This window comes from Staurois parvus, unplaced genomic scaffold (assembly GCF_062004578.1).
Source record: "Staurois parvus isolate SC_StPar_1 unplaced genomic scaffold, SC_StPar_1.0 ptg000538l, whole genome shotgun sequence".
Taxonomy (NCBI): Eukaryota; Metazoa; Chordata; class Amphibia; order Anura; family Ranidae; genus Staurois; species Staurois parvus.
In genome coordinates this window covers 9026762-9047367 of record NW_028318334.1, presented here as the reverse complement: position 1 = coordinate 9047367, position 20606 = coordinate 9026762, and the positions used below count along the sequence as shown (strand labels likewise).

The 20606-nt window shown below is 46.7% G+C and overlaps 1 protein-coding gene across 1 annotated transcript in view; it reads right to left on the bottom strand.

Moving 5' to 3' along the window:
* Window positions 1-7971: 7971 nt before the first annotated feature.
* Window positions 7972-20606, bottom strand: part of GALR2 (galanin receptor 2) — a 44540-nt gene continuing 31905 nt past the window's right edge. The window contains exon 2 of the mRNA XM_089690669.1: window positions 7972-10250. Coding sequence (XP_089546795.1) covers window positions 9473-10250 — 778 coding nt within the window. The 3' untranslated portion in view covers window positions 7972-9472. The remainder of the gene's footprint in view (window positions 10251-20606) is intronic.

The following is a 20606-nucleotide window of genomic DNA, read 5'->3' as shown; positions in this document are numbered from 1 at the left end:
CACCCTGTAGCAGTAATTCTGCTATAGGGTGGCAGAAAAGTTAACGGGTAACTCCACTTTTGCTGGGAAAAAACAATCCCCTCTGGGTGATCTATGTACATTGCATAAATTCTAAAAACTTTGATGCAGATTCCTAGCTTTTGTTATTCTGAAGAAATATCTGTTTGTCTGTGCAGAGTGAATCTGTATGGGAGTGATTTCAGTCAGCTGCTGCACCTGCAGGGTTCTAACGGGGAAAGGGGCAGGGTCTGCATCCCTTTAGACATGCTTTCCTTTGGGAGTATCTCACCAAAAAGGATATTTTTATCGCAGGGGGTGCCCAAAATCTGACTTTTCAGTGAAAATTCAGTGAGCCAATCACACAAGCAGGGAATGACATTTCTGGGGGGTGTTCTGTACACTATCTGTATACATAATCCCCAGGTTGTTATATTACATTGCATTTTACAGAAAATTACAGATCTGCAGATGGAAAAGGAAAGCTAATTTTTAATAACATTCAACTGCAATTAGACTTAAAGCGGAAGAGGAAGTTCAGCTTTAAGTCTTTGTCCCCCGCACCCCATTAAAGATTGGCATCTTTGGGAAGTGTGGGGGGGGGAGTGGGTACCCAAATTTGCCTAAGGTGATCGGAAGCGGAAGTCGTCCTCCCCCCTCCCTCCCCGTAGTCTCCTGGGACACGTGACAGGTCCCAGAAGACTACAGGGCCATTTACAAAGTGCAGTGCTTCTCGCACATGTGCAGTGAAGACACAAGCTGTCACAGCTGGGTGCCCACACTAAAGATGCCAGCACCAGGGAGAGAAGACGGCCGGTGAAACCATTGGTGGTGAGGACACCACTGGACCAAGGGACAGGTAAGTGGCTGTATTTTAAAAGTCAGCAGCTACAGTTTTTACTTTTACTTTTTTTTCAGCTGGAACTCTGCTTTAAGTCACAATTGTATACACTATCAGGGCTTAAAATGTCAAGCCCTGAGCTACTAGCCAGGCCTTAAGAATTACTCGCCACCAGTTGCCCCACCCAGCCCCTACCCTGCTACACCCTTAATTCCGCCCCTAAACACACCCTCGTAAATTATTTTAGGAAATGATACTGTTAAATGTTACCCACATTACATCAGGGTCCCCAGAGTCCCCCCACATTAAATCAGGGTCCCCAGAGTCCCCCCACATTACATCAGGGCCTCCAATGTCCCCCTAAACACTCCATCATACTTAGACCATGCACCGCATAGAACCATAACCCCCCATAATCTCTCACTCACAAAACCATAACTCTACCAGCAGTATCTTAAATGTCCCATACTCTACCACCCATAATAACCACATCATCCTGAACCTGACCAAACCACCCATACATGTAGGTTTACATACAGACACATGTACATACACACACACAAACAGAGAAACCTGTACACACACAGACATGTACATACACGCACAGAGACACATGTACACACACACATACAGACACATGTATACACACAGAGACACATGTACAGACACACAGACACATGTACATACATATACAGACACATGTACACACAGACACATACACAAACACATGTACATGCGCACACACACATGTACACGCACACAGTCACATGTACACACACATATGTACAGATACACACATGTACATACACACAGACACATGTACATGCATACACAGACATACACAAACAGATATATGTACATACACACATACAAATACACACAAACACACACACGTACACACATACATCCAAATACACACACACACACACACAGCCATATAAAAAGTTGCAGTACTTTGTTACCGTCACTCACAGTGCTGAGTACTGCACACTAGGGGGAGGCAGAGAGCACAGCACACACTCCTTCCTTTGCTTTCACTGCGCTCAACTATTGAGCAGTCTGACGGCTCCCAGTGCAAGTGACAGATCCGGCCCTGAGTTCCGAGCCTGCTCAGCAAGACGGCCCTGGGGACACACTAGCCCCCACCATAATTTTCACTCGCCAATGCGAGCAGGTGAGTGGAAATTTCAAGGCCTGCACTATATTATTATTTTTTTTTTATTTACTGTTTTTTTCACTATGAAAGTAGAGTTACCCTTTAAGTAATAAAGTCTGATTACTGTTTTACTATCAACTGTATCTGAATAGTCTATTCAAATAATTGTCCAATGTATTGATAGTATTGCTCCAACTGCTAGATTAACTGTCCAAGATGCCTATTTGGATAACTTGTTTGGATAATCTGGTAGATAGTTGCTGGCATTACAGACATTTCCAAATAGCGATCATTTGGCAAAATGTTTGTAAAATGGAAGATACACTTTTTTTTTTCTGCCCCACAAAATCTGCTCAAGACACCAACACCGCGGTTATGGGAATTGCCATTATACCTGTAGTTCAGCTTAGATCAGTTGTTCTCAATTGTTTCTCAACCTTTTTTCAGTCAAGGCACCCTTTAAAATCATGGATAGTCCCGAGGCACCCTTTAAAATTATGGGCAGTCTTGAGGCACCCCATTCTAAAATGTGAAAAACTATTCTAATAACTTTAAATACCTCAGCAACATCCACACATGTAGGACACCCAAAATTATTCTTCCAAAGCAAATACACTTTTGCACACTAGTACTGACTAGTATTCCAGTGTTTCTCTTCTCCCTCAGTTTTTCTCCATCACTGAGCTAATGTGACCCAAGCACTGATGGAGAGGGACGGAGGAGGGTCAAACTAGGATGCTGTGCAGGCAGCTGACATCCCCCTTATCAACTGATGATGTCATTGGTTGTCAGGATGCCGACGGCTAGAAGGTCGTAATGGTGCACAATGAAAGCCTGTGGCTTTGTGTAATTTAAAGACCGGCTTGGTCCACCCACTGGCTTGGGCAATTTTTAGACATTTTGCCAAGGCATCCCTGAAGAAGTCTCAAGGCACCCCTGAAGAAGCCTCAAGACACCCCTGAAGAAGCCTCAAGGAACCCCAGGGTGCCTTGGCACCCTGGTTGAGAAATCCTTAGATAACTGGCTTGTGAGGTTGCTGCTACTGTAACAATATTAAAAGTACATATAACCAAAGTTTGGTGTAGGAAAATACATGTGTCATTCACCAGTACAGGATAATGTTCCTTAATAAAAAAATACAAAAAAGGTGACGTGATAAAGTAACAATATTCAACAAAGTAAAACATATGGCATGTGATAAAGCACTCCAGCAGCTGTCCGGTATAGTGTGAATTCAGCCTTGCTGAGGCAGGTCCTTGTGGAGCCTGTAGTCTGAGCCCTCTATGCCAGGGGTGTCAAACTGGCGGCCCTTCAGCCATTGCGAAACTTCAAGTCCCATCATGCCTCTGCCTTTGGGAGTCATGCTTGTAACTGTCAATTTTGCAATGCCTCATGGGACTTGTAGTTTGGCGACAGCTGGAGGGCCGCCAGTTTGACACCTGTGCTCTATGCTGTGACTGGCCTATGCAGGTTAGTAGCTGGTAGGTGCCAATACCTTCATTTCTAGACTTTCTTCTTGGGTGGGACCTTCTGTGGGCCTCCTAAAGCTATGTGCTGTTTAACTCCTTGTATTTCTTACTGACAATTTTAAGCAAAGGCATTTGCTTATTGTTTTAAGCCGTGAGTGTCACCTCATCCCTGTAGCAGGTCGTTACAAAGAAGGTACGGAGCATATTTCTGGTAAGAGTTTTCTTTTAGGAGTATGGGAAGCTAACTATGGGCTATTTACCATTTAGTCCCTGCAGATGGGCATGCATCTTGCACACCTAAACTGGGTCTATGCCGCTCATGTCTTGGCAAGTAAAGCCCTGTATGAATCCTGCTTTGTTCAAATAGCCAGGGATAAAGAGGAGGACTCTTAAAAGGATGTCACATTCATTAAACATGGTCAATACACTCTAGAGGAGTTGTTTGCACTCACCCTGTGAAGCGGTTACCATATCTATTCTGGCAATTAGCAGTCTCATTGCCTTCCCAACAACCCTCTTCACTCTCTTTCAAAGAGGAAGATGTAAGTGAACATGACTGCATAAATACTGCTTTGTTCAAGCAGTCAGTGATTAAGATGATGAGGACCAACAGTTTATTACAATTCGTTACCACTTGCCCTCCTGAGGATTTAAACCCCCCCCCCCCCTCCTTCCTGATCAGGCCATTTTTTGCGTTACGGCGTTGCGTTATTTTAACTGACAATTGCACGGTCATGCAATGCTGTACACAAATAAAATTTACGTCCTTTTTCCCCACAAATAGAGTGTTCTTTCAGTGGTATTTGATCGCCTGTGCGGTTTTTATTTTTGCACTATAAAAAAAAAATGACCGACAATTTTGAGAAAATAACAATATTTTTGACTTTTTGCTATTAAACATGTCCAGTAAAAAAAATGTTTAATAATCAAATTTCATTATAAATTTAGGCCAAATGTATTCTTCTCCATGTCTTTGCTAAAAACAATCCCAATACGTGTAAATTAATTGGTTTACGTGAAAGTTATAAATGGCAGTATGTATACTGGGATTTTTTTTTTTTACTAGTAATGGCAGCAATCAGGGACTTATTGTGGGACTGCAGGACTGCGCCGGACATTCTGACACTGGGGGGAACTGACTTGGTACCACTGACATCCCCAGTGACACCAATACAGTGATCAGTGCTAAAAAAAGCACTGATACTTTACTAATGGCACTGGGCAGGAAGGGGTTAACATGAGGGGCGATCAAAGGGTTAACTGTGTGCAGGGAGTGTTTTACTAGGGGGCAGTGTCAGTGTGCTTCACTGTAAGCACACTGCTTGGAATGGCTGTGCTGTGCACAGCCATCCCAAGCAGTGTACCCCAGTTGACAGGAAGGAGGACTGTTAGTAAACAAAACAGCCCTGCTGCCCGTCAGAGACGCTCAGTAATCACCACGCGCCGGCGGGTAATCACCGGCCGGGACCCAGTGATTGACAGCCGCGGCTGCTAATGGCGGCCCCCTACCTGGAAATGCAAAATCACATATATATACTTGATTTTGCATACCCCTGCCACCCTGTAGCAGTATATATGCTATAGGGTGGCGGGAAAGTGGTTAAGCATGTAAGATACTCTAAAGGAGTTGCTTCCACTCAACCTGTGCAGGGGGTTTCTATTCTGTGAACATCCTGTTTTCCTTCCAGAACCTGTCAACTAGTCTCAGAGTATTCCCAGTCAAATCAACTTTCTTCAGACTCTTCCAAAGAAGAAGAATCAAATGAATATGACTGTATGAATCCTACTTTGCGCAAGCAGTCAGTGATTAAAATGACGATGACCAAGTTGTCACAATCCATTAAGCATTTCGCCAAGACACTCTAAAGAAGTTGTTTGAACTTCCTTGTGCAAGGGTCATTTATTCTGGCAAAGTACAGTTTTCCTTCCCAAAACCAGTGAGCTAAAAGGTGTTCTGCACGGTTCAGGTATTGTTCTCCCTGCAAGCAGTGGTGTATTTAGGTTTTGTGCTGCCCTAGGCAACACAAAAATCGTCTACCTCCATGGATATGACCAACACCACCCCCATTCCCCCTCCCATGGAGAGAGCCTGACATTGACCAAAAACACCCTTGCCCCCCACCTGGGAGAACCTTCCACTACCCCCCCCCAGTGATAGAAAGAAAGCCACCCATCTTCACAGCTCCAGACATTCCCAGGAACGAGAGTCCGGCTCTACATACACCATCAAGCAGCCTGCAGCCTCTTGGATCCCACCTGGTTCCCATGGTGCGCGTGTCCCTTCTTCCATCCATTCTTCTGGGGGGAGGTGCTGCCCCCCTGAAAAATGCCGCCCTAGGCAATTGCCTTGTTTGCCTTGTGGTAAATACGCCCCTGCCTGCAAGTAGGACTACTTGGGATGACCAATTCCAGTCACAGGATGCCAGGCTACTTCGCGCTTACTCACAAGCTTTGGCATCATTAGCAATTTAGGGCATCTCTTTGTCGCTTTTTTTTAATCAGAGGGAAGAAAACATCATTCAGATTAATTGCTGAATATAAGACTTTGACTCTTGCGGCAACAATGGCAACATGCTCAACCAAAAACCATGATGTACTGGTGATATATGCTTTGAATTGTGTTATCACCAACTTCTAGATGGTAATTGTTACATCATCCATTTACTAATGGCCATCTCCAGGAATGTGTGGGACAATATGGTCCTCCACTAATACCTTTATGGCTCACTTTGGAGGAAATCTAGAATCCATATGTAGTTAATTTTGGTGTTAAAGTTTTGTTGGCTAAAGCATCCTACCCTTGTTTGGAGATAGTTATTTCTCATTTGTATGCTGCCATAGAGTTAGTCAGGGAAAATGAAAAATTGTTATCAAATACTTTTCACTATTTTCCTTTCCTGATTAACTTCATGGTAGCATACGATCCCTCCTAATTGTTGAGTTATGAAACCCATGGACTGGAATTGCCTCAAAATTTATGGGAGAGGGATCCTATGAGGTAGGAGTGAGGGCTGAGCCTACCCGTTCATATGCTGCCATAGAGTTAATCAGAAAAGGTAAATTGTGGTAAGTATATGATAAGATTTTTCCATTTTTGTCACTTTCTTGTAAAGCTTTAAAATTTTCCTGTGTATGACCAATTTAAGTCCATCACTTAATAATATGCTACAACATGCAATGATGAAATGCAATGATGAACAACCACTCAGGCATCACATTTTTAGCTGTTTACTGTTAGCAGACTCAGGGGCGGACTGACCATTCGAGCACTCGGGCTCTGCCCGAGGGCCCGGGGTCAGTAGGGGGCCCCATGAAATGCCCCTGTTACCTTTTTATAGGCTTTTTTGGGTGTGCTTTGAGTGTGGGCAAAGACACAGGGGCCCCATGATCCCCTATTGCCTGGGGGCCCCATGAGTTGTCAGTCCGCCCCTGAGCAGACTGGTGGATGATTATGGTTGATGGGTAGTGAGGGTTACAGCACTTTTTTCTGTTTTCTACAGTGATAGTGTTGCTTGGGGTAGTTCTAATTTAGAGTTCTAATTACTCTAAATAGCAGGTAACTCAAAGCAATTGTAGGCTGCTTTTGCTGTCCTATGGAGCAGCTTTTCATAGCCTTTTTAACATGAAGGAATCGTTGAAATAACTTTCCGTGATCATGGAACCCCTGCTTAGAATTACCATATCTACAGCTAACAGTACATTAGTGTGATAGCCTTTAGGAAGAATGCTCCTCTCATTTGGGCAGAATCCCCCTTACAGATAGTTAAAAAGATCATTGGTGTCAGTGGTTACTTATGCGAGAGGCAGATGTTGCTCAGTGCTTAAGGAATGCCTATAAACCTCTAGAGGAACCCTAGGGTTCCACAGAACCCTGGTTGAGAAAGGCTTGTGTCCCATGAGCCCCAAATATCAAGGCTGTCTATATTATTATTATCAATCATTCTTGGTACTGGTCCTGCTACTCATTTCTTTGTATGCTATACTGTTGACCCAACACTGTGAGGATGGGTGGTGGCTGCTAATCAATATAAGGCATACAGTATGTTGGAAGGTTGGAAACTATATTACAAAGCCTTATAGGTTTTGAAGGTGCTGAGATGTTCTACAGGGGAGCAGAAGCAGAGAACTGGAACCTGAAAATATCTGCCATTAACAGCAAATGCCAATTTAGAATCCCCCCCAAGATTTGCTTTCCTTTTAAGTATCTTCTTTGCACCCATTTTAAAAATATCTAACCTTTCAGTCTAAATTGCTTTTATTAATATTTTTTGTGTTTCTTCCCAAAAGTAATAAAGGGCATTATACCTTACTTGTCATTAGCATTTTCGCCTCACCATGGCTTGCAGCCTCCTGGTTTTCTTTAAATAAGGCACAGTGTTCTATAATTTGTTTCTATACGGGCTGAATGAACAATAATATCTAAAGAATCTGCACTAAAAGTATGCATATACCTTAAAAGGAAAGGGATCAATACCATACTGAAAAGAAAACAAATGTGTAGTAAGTCATTGGAGCGTATGATAATCAGCCTTCATTTGGTTGTAATTTTAACAATGTCCATTTAAATTGTTTATAATATAAGTTTGTAAGCAACCAGACATCAGCTTTCAGATATTCAGTGACGTTAGACATTACAGATGGTCACTGTGGTTAGACATTACAACTAGTTTACAACTGGTTGCCGGGATTTATTATTGTAACCAGGTGCTTGACTGGGAATGGAGAGTAAGAGGGAAACACTGGCTGCAGCTGCTGTCTGTGGTAACTTCCCTGCGGTGCTGAACTGGTTAACAGCTATCTCAGCAAGAGAAGGGAGTTGCTGAGCAGGAAATATTCAAAAGACTGAGTCAGGCAGCACTAAACTGTAGGAACTGTAGTCCAGAGAGAGACTCAAATGTAATCAAGAGCTTTTGAAATGCATTTCCCAAAAGGAGATTGCCAGAAGGAGGGAAAAAAGCTGCATTTTCTCAAGCTGTACAGGACACTGCTTCCTCTTGACATAAGGGAGTGCACATTGATGTCCAGTGTGCACCACAACTGCTGCATAATGGTGGCCTAAGTGGGATCCAGATTGCAGAGTCCAGGTGTGCTGACAGAGTCACCTGGACACAGAGCAGAGGGTGGACTGATTGCTGTGTTTGACTGAAAGATGAGTTGCAATATTACTGGGATTGGTGATCTGCTGCTGTGGGGATTTACTATCTGCTGCTGGAGAGACTAAGCCCTTTAGGAACTGACCATAGGGTCATCTAGTAGCCTTATTACAGCTTAAAGACTTGACTGGGACTATCTATTTAATGTGCACCTACGGGTCCCAGTGCTAGCCGGCTGAAGAGTTAGAACTCTTTACAGCTGCTACACAGAGACCTTCACCTATTGCTTATGCTAAGAAGTACCTTGCATTATATCCAAGTCATTTTCCTAGAGTGCACTAGTCATAATATTTATTATTCACATTGCAGTTTATGTATATTTGCACTGTTTATTGCTGGCTTTTCTGGTTCATGAGTTAATCCCAGTCTAGTCGTACAGAACTCTATTATAAGTTACCTTGGTAAAGTGATTATACTGTCTAGCAGACTGTGTCTGAACCTCCCTTCTGTATATTCATTTCTGATCAAACCACCTATAATTCCAACCCGCACCAATACATTGAGTTCATTTACCACTAGAAGGTCTTGTGACCGGCTGCTACTTCACAGCTGAGTTAAAGGTATCTACAGTTTACTCATGTTCTTACAATTGCTTCCATTAACTTTCATTCAACCAGGTGTGTCAAAGGGACTGAGGGTGTTCTTGTAGTCAAGATGCAGAACAGAGAACCCAAATTACCAAGTGGGTCCTACAGGGGTAGTGCTACATTATTCCCTATTGCACTTTTATTATGTTATGCACTATATGATTGGTTGCTTAATTACAGCATGGTGATGTCTTGAATCAAAGCCCAAAATCTTTCATAAGCAGAACTTAGTGTATCACTATTGGTGTCTCTCACCATGTGTCTGGTGCCTATGTAATATTAAATCTGAGGAATGCTGGGCCCCTCTTATCACCAGCTCTCTCTGTCTCCTCCCAAGGACTCCCAGGGTCCTGACAACAGGCAGAGCAATGCAAGGGGCCCTCACTTATTTGAGTCACTTCTGTGCATGCCACCTCTAATGTGCTGACACCAACATGGGCGGCAGGGACCACATGGATCTTATTGGCTGCCCTCTGACGCAATAGCAGACAGCGAAATATCTTCCGGAACCCTTTCCGGAAGTGCTTAGAGACCAGAGCATACACCACTGGATTAACACAAGAATTTGCATAAGACACCAGATGTGACAGAATACGAAGGGCATATGTAAAGTTATTAAGGGGGAAGTATCCAAACCAGACACAAAGAATGACCAAGTGGTGGGGAAGCCAACAAAGGCAGAACAAGACAGCAACAATGATGATCATGCGAGTCACTCTTCTCTTTGCCCTCTTGGATTCTGACATATCTTCAATAGGGTCTACAGATGTCCAAAGGTATCTTATAGTACGAGCATAAGTGAGACTTAGAATCAGCACTGGAATGACATAGCTGAAGACAAAAGTACAAAGGTCCATGGTCTTGCGATGTGAGATTTGCCAGACTGGGTGGCAGACAGTTAGATTAGCCATCTGAAACTCCTGGTAGTAGCTGAGATAAGGTCCAGAAAAGATCAAGGACAAGCTCCAGATGAGAGTGATAGCCAATAGGGCATTCTTGGGCGTGCGCAGTTCCCGGGAACGCAATGGATAACGTATTGCAAGATACCTGAAAAGACAGTAATGAATAGTTCAGTGGTCAATATTTCCATAACGTTTCCTCCAATATAGGTAATGCTGTAGTACTACCTCTATTACTTTAATTGATAGAGTAACTGAATGAAAAAAATAAATAAATAAAAATAAAGCAATGCATAGATTTTCTATGTTCAATGGTCCCAGTACAGTGTTGAAAAAATCTACATCATGTTAGGAAAGGATAAAACAAAGAAGAAAACTTCATAGTGCGACCCGATAAACCAGCAAAAGATTTATTAAAGTATTGCACTTACATAGATAATGTGCATAAAGGCAGTGTAAACATTTAAAATTCCCATGGTGTCGGAACGTGGTGATGTCACAGAAAGCTCCGCCCAATACTTTAATAAATCTTTTGTTTTCTTCATTGTTTTAACCTTTCCTTACATGATGTAGAGAGCTGTTTGATGCAATGGATTCGTCTTAGTGAACCTGCCATTGTCCATTCATCTCCTTGATACTGCTAACTAGGGTGTCAGTGTTGGATCTGAACACCATCTGCTGGTTTGATCTCTTGATTGGAGATCAATGTGTCTGGTAAAAGGCTGATTGTGGAGCACTTGTGGACACCCATATACTTTCTGAGTACTAATTAACTTGTGAGCCACTGAGGTATACTGACAATTATGTGTATAAGGTCGCTGGTTTGCCCACTCTCATAACATGTGCATTTAATATCAATCAAATCATTACCGCGCTCTAATACCATGTGCAAAGTGCTTGTGACAAAATAAATAAATGTATAATTAATAGTGACTGATATAAAGAAATATGACAGTTACTGCGAAGTACTCGCAGTAACTGTCACCTTAGTTGATTGCCTTATATAGTAAAATTAGGCGCCATTTTGTTGAATACATACTGGGCGCGGCCATGTTTTTGGGGTCTAATTCCACAATGAGCATACTATTATTATGTGTCTAAAAATAATTCGATCCAGAGAATCACAACAGAGAAAAAGAAGAAAGAGAGGAAATAGAGGAGTAAGAAAATCTAAACAAAAAAAGGAGAAGAAACCAATAGGAGAAGGGATTTTTAACATTAGTGGTACTCCCTTAAAACAGGAAGAAATTTATGCACTAGACCATGGTCTGAAATTTGCCCCAAACAAACAATTAAACAAATTTATACATTTATTTATTTATTTATTTATTTTTTTCACAAGCACTTTGCACATGGTATTAGAGTGCGGTAATGATTTGACCCATATACTTTGTGTTGGAGGATATTTCAGCACACAGCACTTTGTTATTGGATTTGGGACTTTTAATCATTTATTACATGAATGTGGACTTTTAACACTTTAAATAATATATAATTTTGTTATATTATTATTTAGTGGCATTTATTTGCTTGGGTACTGTCTATGATCATTTAGTGCACAGCACACTCACTTTTTATATACAACGCAAGGTGTCATGTAGAAAATGATAGATTATCCAAATTATCCAAATCGCACCGGATCCCAGGGCAGATCCAGCCTGTCTGATGTGGTTGTGCAGTAAAAAATGTCAGGGGGTAGACAATGGGAGGGCAGCACGGCAATGTACAGGGGTTCAACAGGGCAGAGGATAGGGTCAGCAGTTTGTAGGTCAGTGTACAGAAGCCTTTAGTTTGTAGGACAGTTTACAGGGGGTCAGCAGGGCAGAGGATATGGTCAGCAGTTTGTAGGTCAGTGTACAGAAACCATTATTTTGTAGGGCAAAGTGCAGGGGTCAGCAGGGCAGAGGATAGGGTCAGCAGTTTGTAGGTCAATGTACAGGGGGACAGCAGGGCCAAGGATAGGGTCAGCAGTTTGTAGGTCAGCGTACAGAAGCCATTAGTTTGTAGGGCAGTGTACAGGGATTCAGCAGGGCAGAGGATAGGGTCAGTAGTTTGTAGGTCAGTGTACAGAAGCCATTAGTTTGTAGGGCAGTGTACAGCGGGTCGACAGGGCAGAGGATAGGGTCAGCAGTTTGTAGGTCAGTGTACAGAAGCCATTAGTTTGTAGGGCAGTGTACAGAAGCCATTAGTTTGCATGACAGTGTACAGGGGGTCAGCAGGGCAGAGGATAGGGTCAGCAGTTTGTAGGTCAGTGTACTGAAGCCATTAGTTTGTAGGACAGTGTACAGGGGATCCGCAGGGCAGATGATAGGGTCAGCAGTTTGTAGGTCAGTGTACAGAAGCCATTAGTTTGTAGGACAGTGTACAGGAGATCAGCAGGGCAGAGGATAGGGTCAGCAGTTTGTAGGTCAGTGTACAGAAGCCATTAGTTTGTAGGACAGTGTACAGGGGATCCGCAGGGCAGATGATAGGGTCAGCAGTTTGTAGGTCAGTGTACAGAAGCCGTTAGTTTGTAGGTCAGTATACAGGGGGTCAGCAGGGCAGAGGATAGGGTCAGCAGTTTGTAGGTCAATGTACAGAAGCCATTAGTCTGTAGGGCAGTGTACAGAGGGTCGACAGGGCAGAGGATAGGGTCAGCAGTTTGTAGGTCAGTGTACAGAAGCCATTAGTTTGTAGGGCAGTGTACAGAAGCCATTAGTTTGCAGGACAGTGTACAGGGGGTCAGCAGGGCAGAGGATAGGGTCAGCAGTTTGGAGGTCAGCGTACAGAAGCCATTAGTTTGTAGGGCAGTGTACAGGGGGTCAGCAGGGCAGAGGATAGGGTCAGTAGTTTGTAGGTCAGTGTACAGAAGCCATTAGGTTGTAGGGCAGTGTACAGCGGGTTGACAGGGCAGAGGATAGGGTCATCAGTTTGTAGGTCAATGTACAGAAGCCATTAGTTTGTAGGGCAGTGTACAGAAGCCATTAGTTTGCATGACAGTGTACAGGGGGTCAGCAGGGCAGAGGATAGGGTCAGCAGTTTGTAGGTCAGTGTACAGAAGCCATTAGTTTGTAGGACAGTGTACAGGAGATCAGCAGGGCAGAGGATAGGGTCAGCAGTTTGTAGGTCAGTGTACAGAAGCCATTAGTTTGTAGGACAGTGTACAGGGGATCCGCAGGGCAGATGATAGGGTCAGCAGTTTGTAGGTCAGTGTACAGAAGCCGTTAGTTTGTAGGTCAGTGTACAGGGGGTCAGCAGGGCAGAGGATAGGGTCAGCAGTTTGTAGGTCAATGTACAGAAGCCATTAGTCTGTAGGGCAGTGTACAGGGGGTCAGCAGGGCAGAGGATAGGGTCAGCAGTTTGTAGGTCAATGTACAGAAGCCATTAGTCTGTAGGGCAGTGTACAGGGGGTTAGCAGAGCAGAGGATAGGGTCAGCAGTCTGTAGGGCAGTTTACAGAGTCCATTAGTCTGTAGGGCAGTGTACAGGGGGTCAGCAGAGCAGAGGATAGGGTCAGCAGTCTGTAGGGCAGTTTACAGAGTCCATTAGTTTGTAGGGCAGTGTACAGTTGTCAGTAGTAAGTAAGCCAGAATTCAGAGATCAGTAGTAAGAGATGCAGAGTGTAGGGTTCAGTAGTAAGCGAGGCAGAGAACAGATTTTTCTTAACAGTGGGAGGGGCTTAAAGGGGGATGATTAAATAGAATCTGTGCCGACTTGCTATACACACTCACCCATTTACCACAGTCCTTGTACTTACAAAATACTCCTACTTATTATGTCCCAAGTGACAGTCTCACAGATACACATAAATTTCAGAACAAATGATCATTTTTAAAAATGTAAACATTTCACTGCTTTTCTGCCCACCTTGTCTGACTGAGCCTAACGTAAAGAAGAACAAGCTTATCACTTTAATAGGCTCTTTTTTCCTGTCCATGGACAAGTACAGACAGGAAAAAAGTGCCTGTTTTTTGCAAACCATCCATACATTTACGGATGGTTGGCAACACTGCTCTGAAGCCAAAATAACATCAAATGAAGTGCCTGCACATTTTTCCAAACTGTATGGAAGCACACTGCATACGTGTGAAAGGGCCACATGGACTACAATGGGCTTACTTGTCATGCATTGTTGTTTGGCAGTAAAAACATGAAAATCACCTAGGTAAGAAGAAGATTTAAGGTCCCCTTCACACTGATTTGTTGCAGTGTACCCACATTTTGGTGTGGGTTATCTGCTCTTTACCATGGACTTCTATTACTGTATGTCCTGCAGTTTTGGTGCGCTTTCTGAACCGCAAAACCATGATACATAATAGAAGCCCATGGCAAAGCACCGCTAGCGCACACCAGAGCGTGGGTACACTGCACTGCACATGAGCTTCGGGAAAAGTACACCAAATCAACGTGAAAGCGGCCTAAGGGTATATTATAAAACATCAAGTCTTACATAGCCCAGGGATGATCTGTAGGCTAGGCAAAAGTGACAAAAATAATAATGAGGAGCTGTCCCTTCAGCAGGGGACACTCAGCCTAAAATGGGGAAGGTAGCTAAGCTAGCTCTCCCTGCTGCCATTCACTTCTAAGCTCCTTGAGCGCTTAATCTACAATCGTCTAAGCTCTCACCTCACTGACAACAACCTCCTCGATCCACTACAGTCTGGCTTCCGTCCCCTACACTCCACCGAAACCGCCCTATTCAAAATCACTAATGACCTGCTAACCGCCAAAGCTAATGGCCACTACTCAGTCCTCTTACTCCTTGACCTCTCCGCGGCCTTCGACACAGTTGACCAACCCCTCCTCCACGATAAACTACACTCCCTCGGCATCAGAGACTCCGCTCTCTCCTGGCTCTCCTCCTACTATCCCTCCCAACACTCCTTCAGCGTTACCTATAAGGCTACCACCTCCCCCTCTCTCCCCCTCTCTGTTGGGGTCCCCCAAGGCTCTGTCCTCGGGCCCCTTCTCTTCTCCATCTACACCTCCTCCCTTGGCAAACTGATACACTCCCACGGCTTCAACTATCACCTCTACGCCGATGACATGCAAATTTACCTCTCCACCCCTCAACTCACCCCTTCAGTCTCTGCCCGTATCACGCACCTGCTGAACGACATATCAGACTGGATGTCGTTCCACTTCCTCAAACTGAACCGACCTCCTAATTTTCCCACAAGCCCACGCCCCCCCCCCTCCATCACGACCAACAACGCCACCATCAGTCCCACCCCGCAAGCCAAAGTCCTAGGTGTCACTCTAGATTCAAACCTGTCCTTCCAACCCCATGTCCAATCGCTAGCAAGCTCATGCAGGCTCCACCTCCGTAACATCTCCAAAATACATAAGTTCCTAACCCCAGACACGACTAAACAACTCGTTCACTCCCTCGATATCTCATGCCTGGACTATTGAAACTCCCTCCTCACCGGCCTACCTCATCACAGACTATCCCTGCTTTAGTCTATCCTGAACTCAGCGGCCAGACTCATCCACCTTACCAACCGCTCCTCTTCTGCCTACCCCTTCTGTCATTCCCTCCACTGGCTCCCGATTGCCCAACGCATCAAATTCAAACTACTAACACTGACATACAAAGCCATTCATAACGCTGCCCCAAACTACCTCACCGACCTGATACCCCAATACCACCCAACGCGTAATCTTCGCTCCTCACAAGACCTCCTACTTTCTAGCTCCCTGGTCTCCACCTCCCACGCCCGACTGCAGGACTTCTCCAGGACTTCCCCCATCCTCTGGAACTCACTACCTGTCAGGGATCCCAGCCGCTCGGAGGTGCGCGCATGCGCAGATCGCTGACTCATACTAGCTGGGACTTGGGCGATCACGGTGGTGGCCGCGCATGCGCACTCGTGATCGCGGGCGCGCGCCTGTCGCCCAATGATAGCGGCCTATTTAAACCAGCCCTGTGCATCTGAAAAGTGGCCTTATGGTCTTACTTCCTTGTTCCTGTGTTCCAGTATGCCCTGTGTTCCTGATTGTCTTGTTGCCGACCCAGCCTGATCCTGATACCGTTGCTCTCTCCAGTCCTGACCCTTGGTTCATCCTGCACAATTCTCTGCCTGCTCCCAGTGCCTGACCTCCTGTTGCTGAACCCGGCTTGCGACCTGACTATTCTTTGCCTACCGATCTGTACCATCTGCTCTGCTGTTACCAACCCGGCCTGTCTGACCTCGCTATACCTCTTCACATCTGGCTCCTACCTGCTCTACGCCATTGGCGGCTGCCTTTACCACAGATGGTGTTACTCGGGGGTTGCGACCTGGTCTCAGGCTGCTTCAAGTCCATCCCCACCATCAGGGGCACTGGTGAACCAGCAGACTGAGGCTTAGACTCCGCGCCCTGAGGGACTCCGGCCTGTGGGTCACTAGAGGCTACCGTCAGTCGGCGCGTGACACTACCCCAATCCATCAGACTGTCACCTACCCTCCTCACCTTTAGGCGCACCCTGAAAACCCATCTCTTCAGGGAAGCCTACCCCACCCTCACCTAACTGCCGATCTCCTCCACTCCTCCTACCACTCCATCCCCCACAGCCACCTCCTTCTGTGCCACTATCCCCTCCCTCCTAGATTGTAAGCTCGAAAGAGCATGGCTCTCAAACCCCTTGTGTATTGTATTGTTACTGTATTGTCTCATGTACTGTCCCCCACTATAATGTACAGCGCTGAGCAAACCTTTTGGCGCTATATAAATACTGTATAATAATAATAATAACATAAGAGGAAAATGCAAATCAGTCCATCATGCCATGCCACATTTTCCTGGTGGAAATGAGTTCTGGACACCCAGGACAATGCCAGCCTGAGCCACGCAGAGCTCTACAATGAAGTGCAGACTGGGGAGGGGGAGACGCCTACCTCAAATGTGAGCCCAGGTAATGAAGGAGCCCATCCATTGCTCCACTGAGTCTGGTCCTGCCCTTCCTTCCCGGCTGAGCCACACCTTCTCCAGGACCAATCTGCCCATTTAACCCACCACTGCCAGCCTGACAGTTATTACAATGCGGTGCTGTCTTCATTTGTCAACCTGTTCTGGTGGATGATGAGTGGTGCCCCCTTATGTCACCCCCGTCTTCACCACTTTTCAGAGTAGTGTTCTCACACTTGACATCATCCCCCCAAACAGTACTGTCCTCTGCCCCCTTCACTGCTGGGTACAGCCCGCCCCCCTCCACATTACAGTTCTCAGACCTTTCCCAAATTACAGACCTCAGACCCCCCCCCCAACATTACTGTGCTCAGATCCCCTCAGTTTACAGTCCTCAGCCCCCTTACCCAGTTACTGTCCTCAGTCAAGTACATTACCCTTCTCCACTGTCAGGAATGGACTCAGCACTGGTGGTGGGAGTCATCTGCCGTGTGGGCTGCAGTACCAGAGATGACCAGCGGGTGCTCTCAGCAGCCAGAAGTTCACACGTGCAATCAGCCAAACCTGGGGCTGATTGCAGAAAGGTGTATTTAAGGCATGACCAGGCCTGTGCTCTGGGCCTTGGTGTATGTTTTCCCATGAGCCTCTGTACCTGGTATCTTGTGTTCCTGCTTCGTTGCTGACCCAGCTTGATCCTGACCTCTGCTGACCGTCTCCTGTTGAACCCCTGGCTTGCCTGACCATCCTTCTGCCTGATCCCCTGTACCGCGCTGCCCGTGAGTTACTGAACCCGGCTTGTGACCTTGACCATTCTCTGCCTGCTCCTTTGGTACCTTGCTGCCCGCACGTTGCTGACTTGGCCCGTCTGACCACGCTAACTACTCTGCCATCCATCCATCCTGCACGGATCCAGCCGTACCTGCACATACCTCTGGCGGATCCCTCTACCACTAGCAGGTGTACTCAGGGGCCGCGACCTGGTTCCTGTCTGCTCCAAGTCCATCCCCACCATCAGTGGCCCTGGTGAATAAGCAGACTGGGACTTAGACTCCGCGCCCTGGGGAATCCTGTCCTGGGGACCACTAGAGGTACCACCAAACGGTCATTACAGAACCCTACGGCTGGCCTGACCGTTCCACCTCTCCAGCCCTGACTACGCCTGTGTTCCTGCACCTACTAAGATTAGTGGAAGGTTGGTTTGTTCACTGTGCGTTTATATATATATATATATATATATATATATATATATATATATATATGGGTGGCTAATAATAAACTGTATTATTATACTATACCTGAAACCTGCGTTTCCCTGTGTCAGTCCACACCTTTCTGGTCATTCCTAGATTCCTGACATCACACCAAGGCCTTTCCTGACCAGAAGTGGCTGCACAGGGAAGCCATCTTGACTTGTTGTGAAGGATGCATCCTGATGAGGTTATATATTTGTCTATGCTAGTCTTTGATGACAGAGAATATGCCTATCAGACTCTGCGGGAGTATACCAGGGATCAGCTGCTAGAGTGCATACGGGTCGCTCATTCCCTAGTAGGTCAGGTCCTAGAGCTCTCTGAGGTGCAACCATTGATTCAGGCTTGTGTTGAGTTGGCTTCATCTAGTACCCCTGAAAGCAGGGATGAATTCCTTCCTCCATTCAGGGTGAGTCAAATAATATCACTGGTATGGTTGTTGGAGGATGATCCGGATTGCTTCTTGGAGCATTATTCAGCATGTTCACCACATGTGCTAAAGAAGTGTATAAACGCAGTGCAATCTTTGACCAGACAGGCCTTGTGTAAGCTGAGCGTTGTCCAACCCTTACTGCAGACATGGTCAGACTTGTTACACCCAGCCTCAATCAGCTTGCAACGAACCAGTCCTGTTTCTCATCATTCCTCTGCTCAAAGCTCTTTTCCTGCATTCCCGACAGCACCCCCAGTGACAGCCCAGTATACCCTGCTATCTACCACATGTCAGTACCCTGCTCCCACTCGCTGTACCATTGTGCCAGTCGACTCGGTGCCAGTTGACTTGGTGTCCGCTGTCGTGCCAGTCGACTCGGTGCCAGTTGACTCGGTGCCCGCTGTCGAGCCAGATGACTTGATGCCTGATGATTCGGTGCCCGCTGTCGTGCCCGTTGACTTGGTGCCCGCTGTTGTACCAGTTGACTCGGTGCCAGTTGACTCGGTGCTCGCTGTTATGCCAGTTGACTTGGTGCCAGCTGACTCGGTGCCCGCGGTCGAGCCTGATGACTTGATGCCTGATGATTCGGTGCCCGCTGTCGTGCCAGTTGACTTGGTGCCCGCTGTCGTACCAGTTGACTCGGTGCCAATTGACTCGGTGCCCGCTGTCGAGCCAGATGACTTGATGCCTGATGAGTCGGTGCCCGCTGTCGTGCCGGTTGACTTGGTGCCCGCTGTCGTACCAGTTGACTCGGTGGCAGTTGACTCGGTGCCCGCTGTCGAGCCAGATGACCTGATGCCTGAGGACCCAGTGCCCGCTGTTGAGCCACATGACCTGATGCCTGATGACTTGGTGCCCGCTGTCGTGCCAGTTGATTCAGTGCCCACTGTTGTGCCAGTTAATTTGGTGCCGGCTGTCGAGCTTGGTGACCCGGTACCCACGGTTCTGCTAGATGGCTCGGTGCCTGCTGACATGCCCGGTGACTTGGTGCCCGCTGACTTGCCAGGTGACTCTGTGCCCGCGGTTCTGCTAGATGGCTCGGTGCCCGCTGACATGCCTGGTGACTCGGTGCCCGCTGACTTGCCAGGTGACTCTGTGCCCGCGGTTCTGCTAGATGGCTCGGTGCCCGCTGACATGCCCGGTCACTCGGTGCCCGCTGACTTGCCAAGTGACTCTGTGCCCATGGTTCTGCTAGATGGCTCGGTGCCCGGTGACTCGGTGCCCGCTGTCGTGCCAGATGACTCGGTGCCCGCTGACGTGCCTCTGCCCGCTGCACAGCCCGACATGCCAGCCCCTGATGTCCAGCTAAACTGGCCAATAACTGATTCCCAGCCTGCTCCTGGAAATCCTGTGCCCAGTGACCTGCCTTCCTGGGTTCTCCTACACAAAGAGAAGTCTACCAGCAGGAAACCCAGCCAGCCGGTTTTCTCCGGCAGTTGGATATTCAGCCAGTTACCTGACCCGGGCGGTGGAACATTTTGCCCACTAAGGACTGTCTGGAGCGTCCTGAGGCCACTCCTTGAGGGGGGGTACTGTCAGGAATGGACTCAGCACTGGTGGTGGGACTCATCTGCCGTGTGGGCTGCAGTACCAGAGCTGACCAGCGGGTGCTCTCAGCAGCCAGAAGCTCACACGTGCAATCAGCCAAACCTGGGGCTGATTGCAGAAAGGTGTATTTAAGGCATGACCAGGCCTGTGATCTGGGCCTTGGTGTATGTTTTCCCATGAGCCTCTGTACCTGGTATCTTGTGTTCCTGCTTTGTTGCTGACCCGGCTTGATCCTGACCTCTGCTGACCGTCTCCTGTTGAACCCCTGGCTTGCCTGACCATCCTTCTGCCTGATCCCCTGTACCGCGCTGCCCGTGAGCTTGTGACCTTTACCATTCTCTGCCTGCTCCTTTGGTACCGTGCTGCCCGCACGTTGCTGACTTGGCCTGTCTGACCACGCTAAC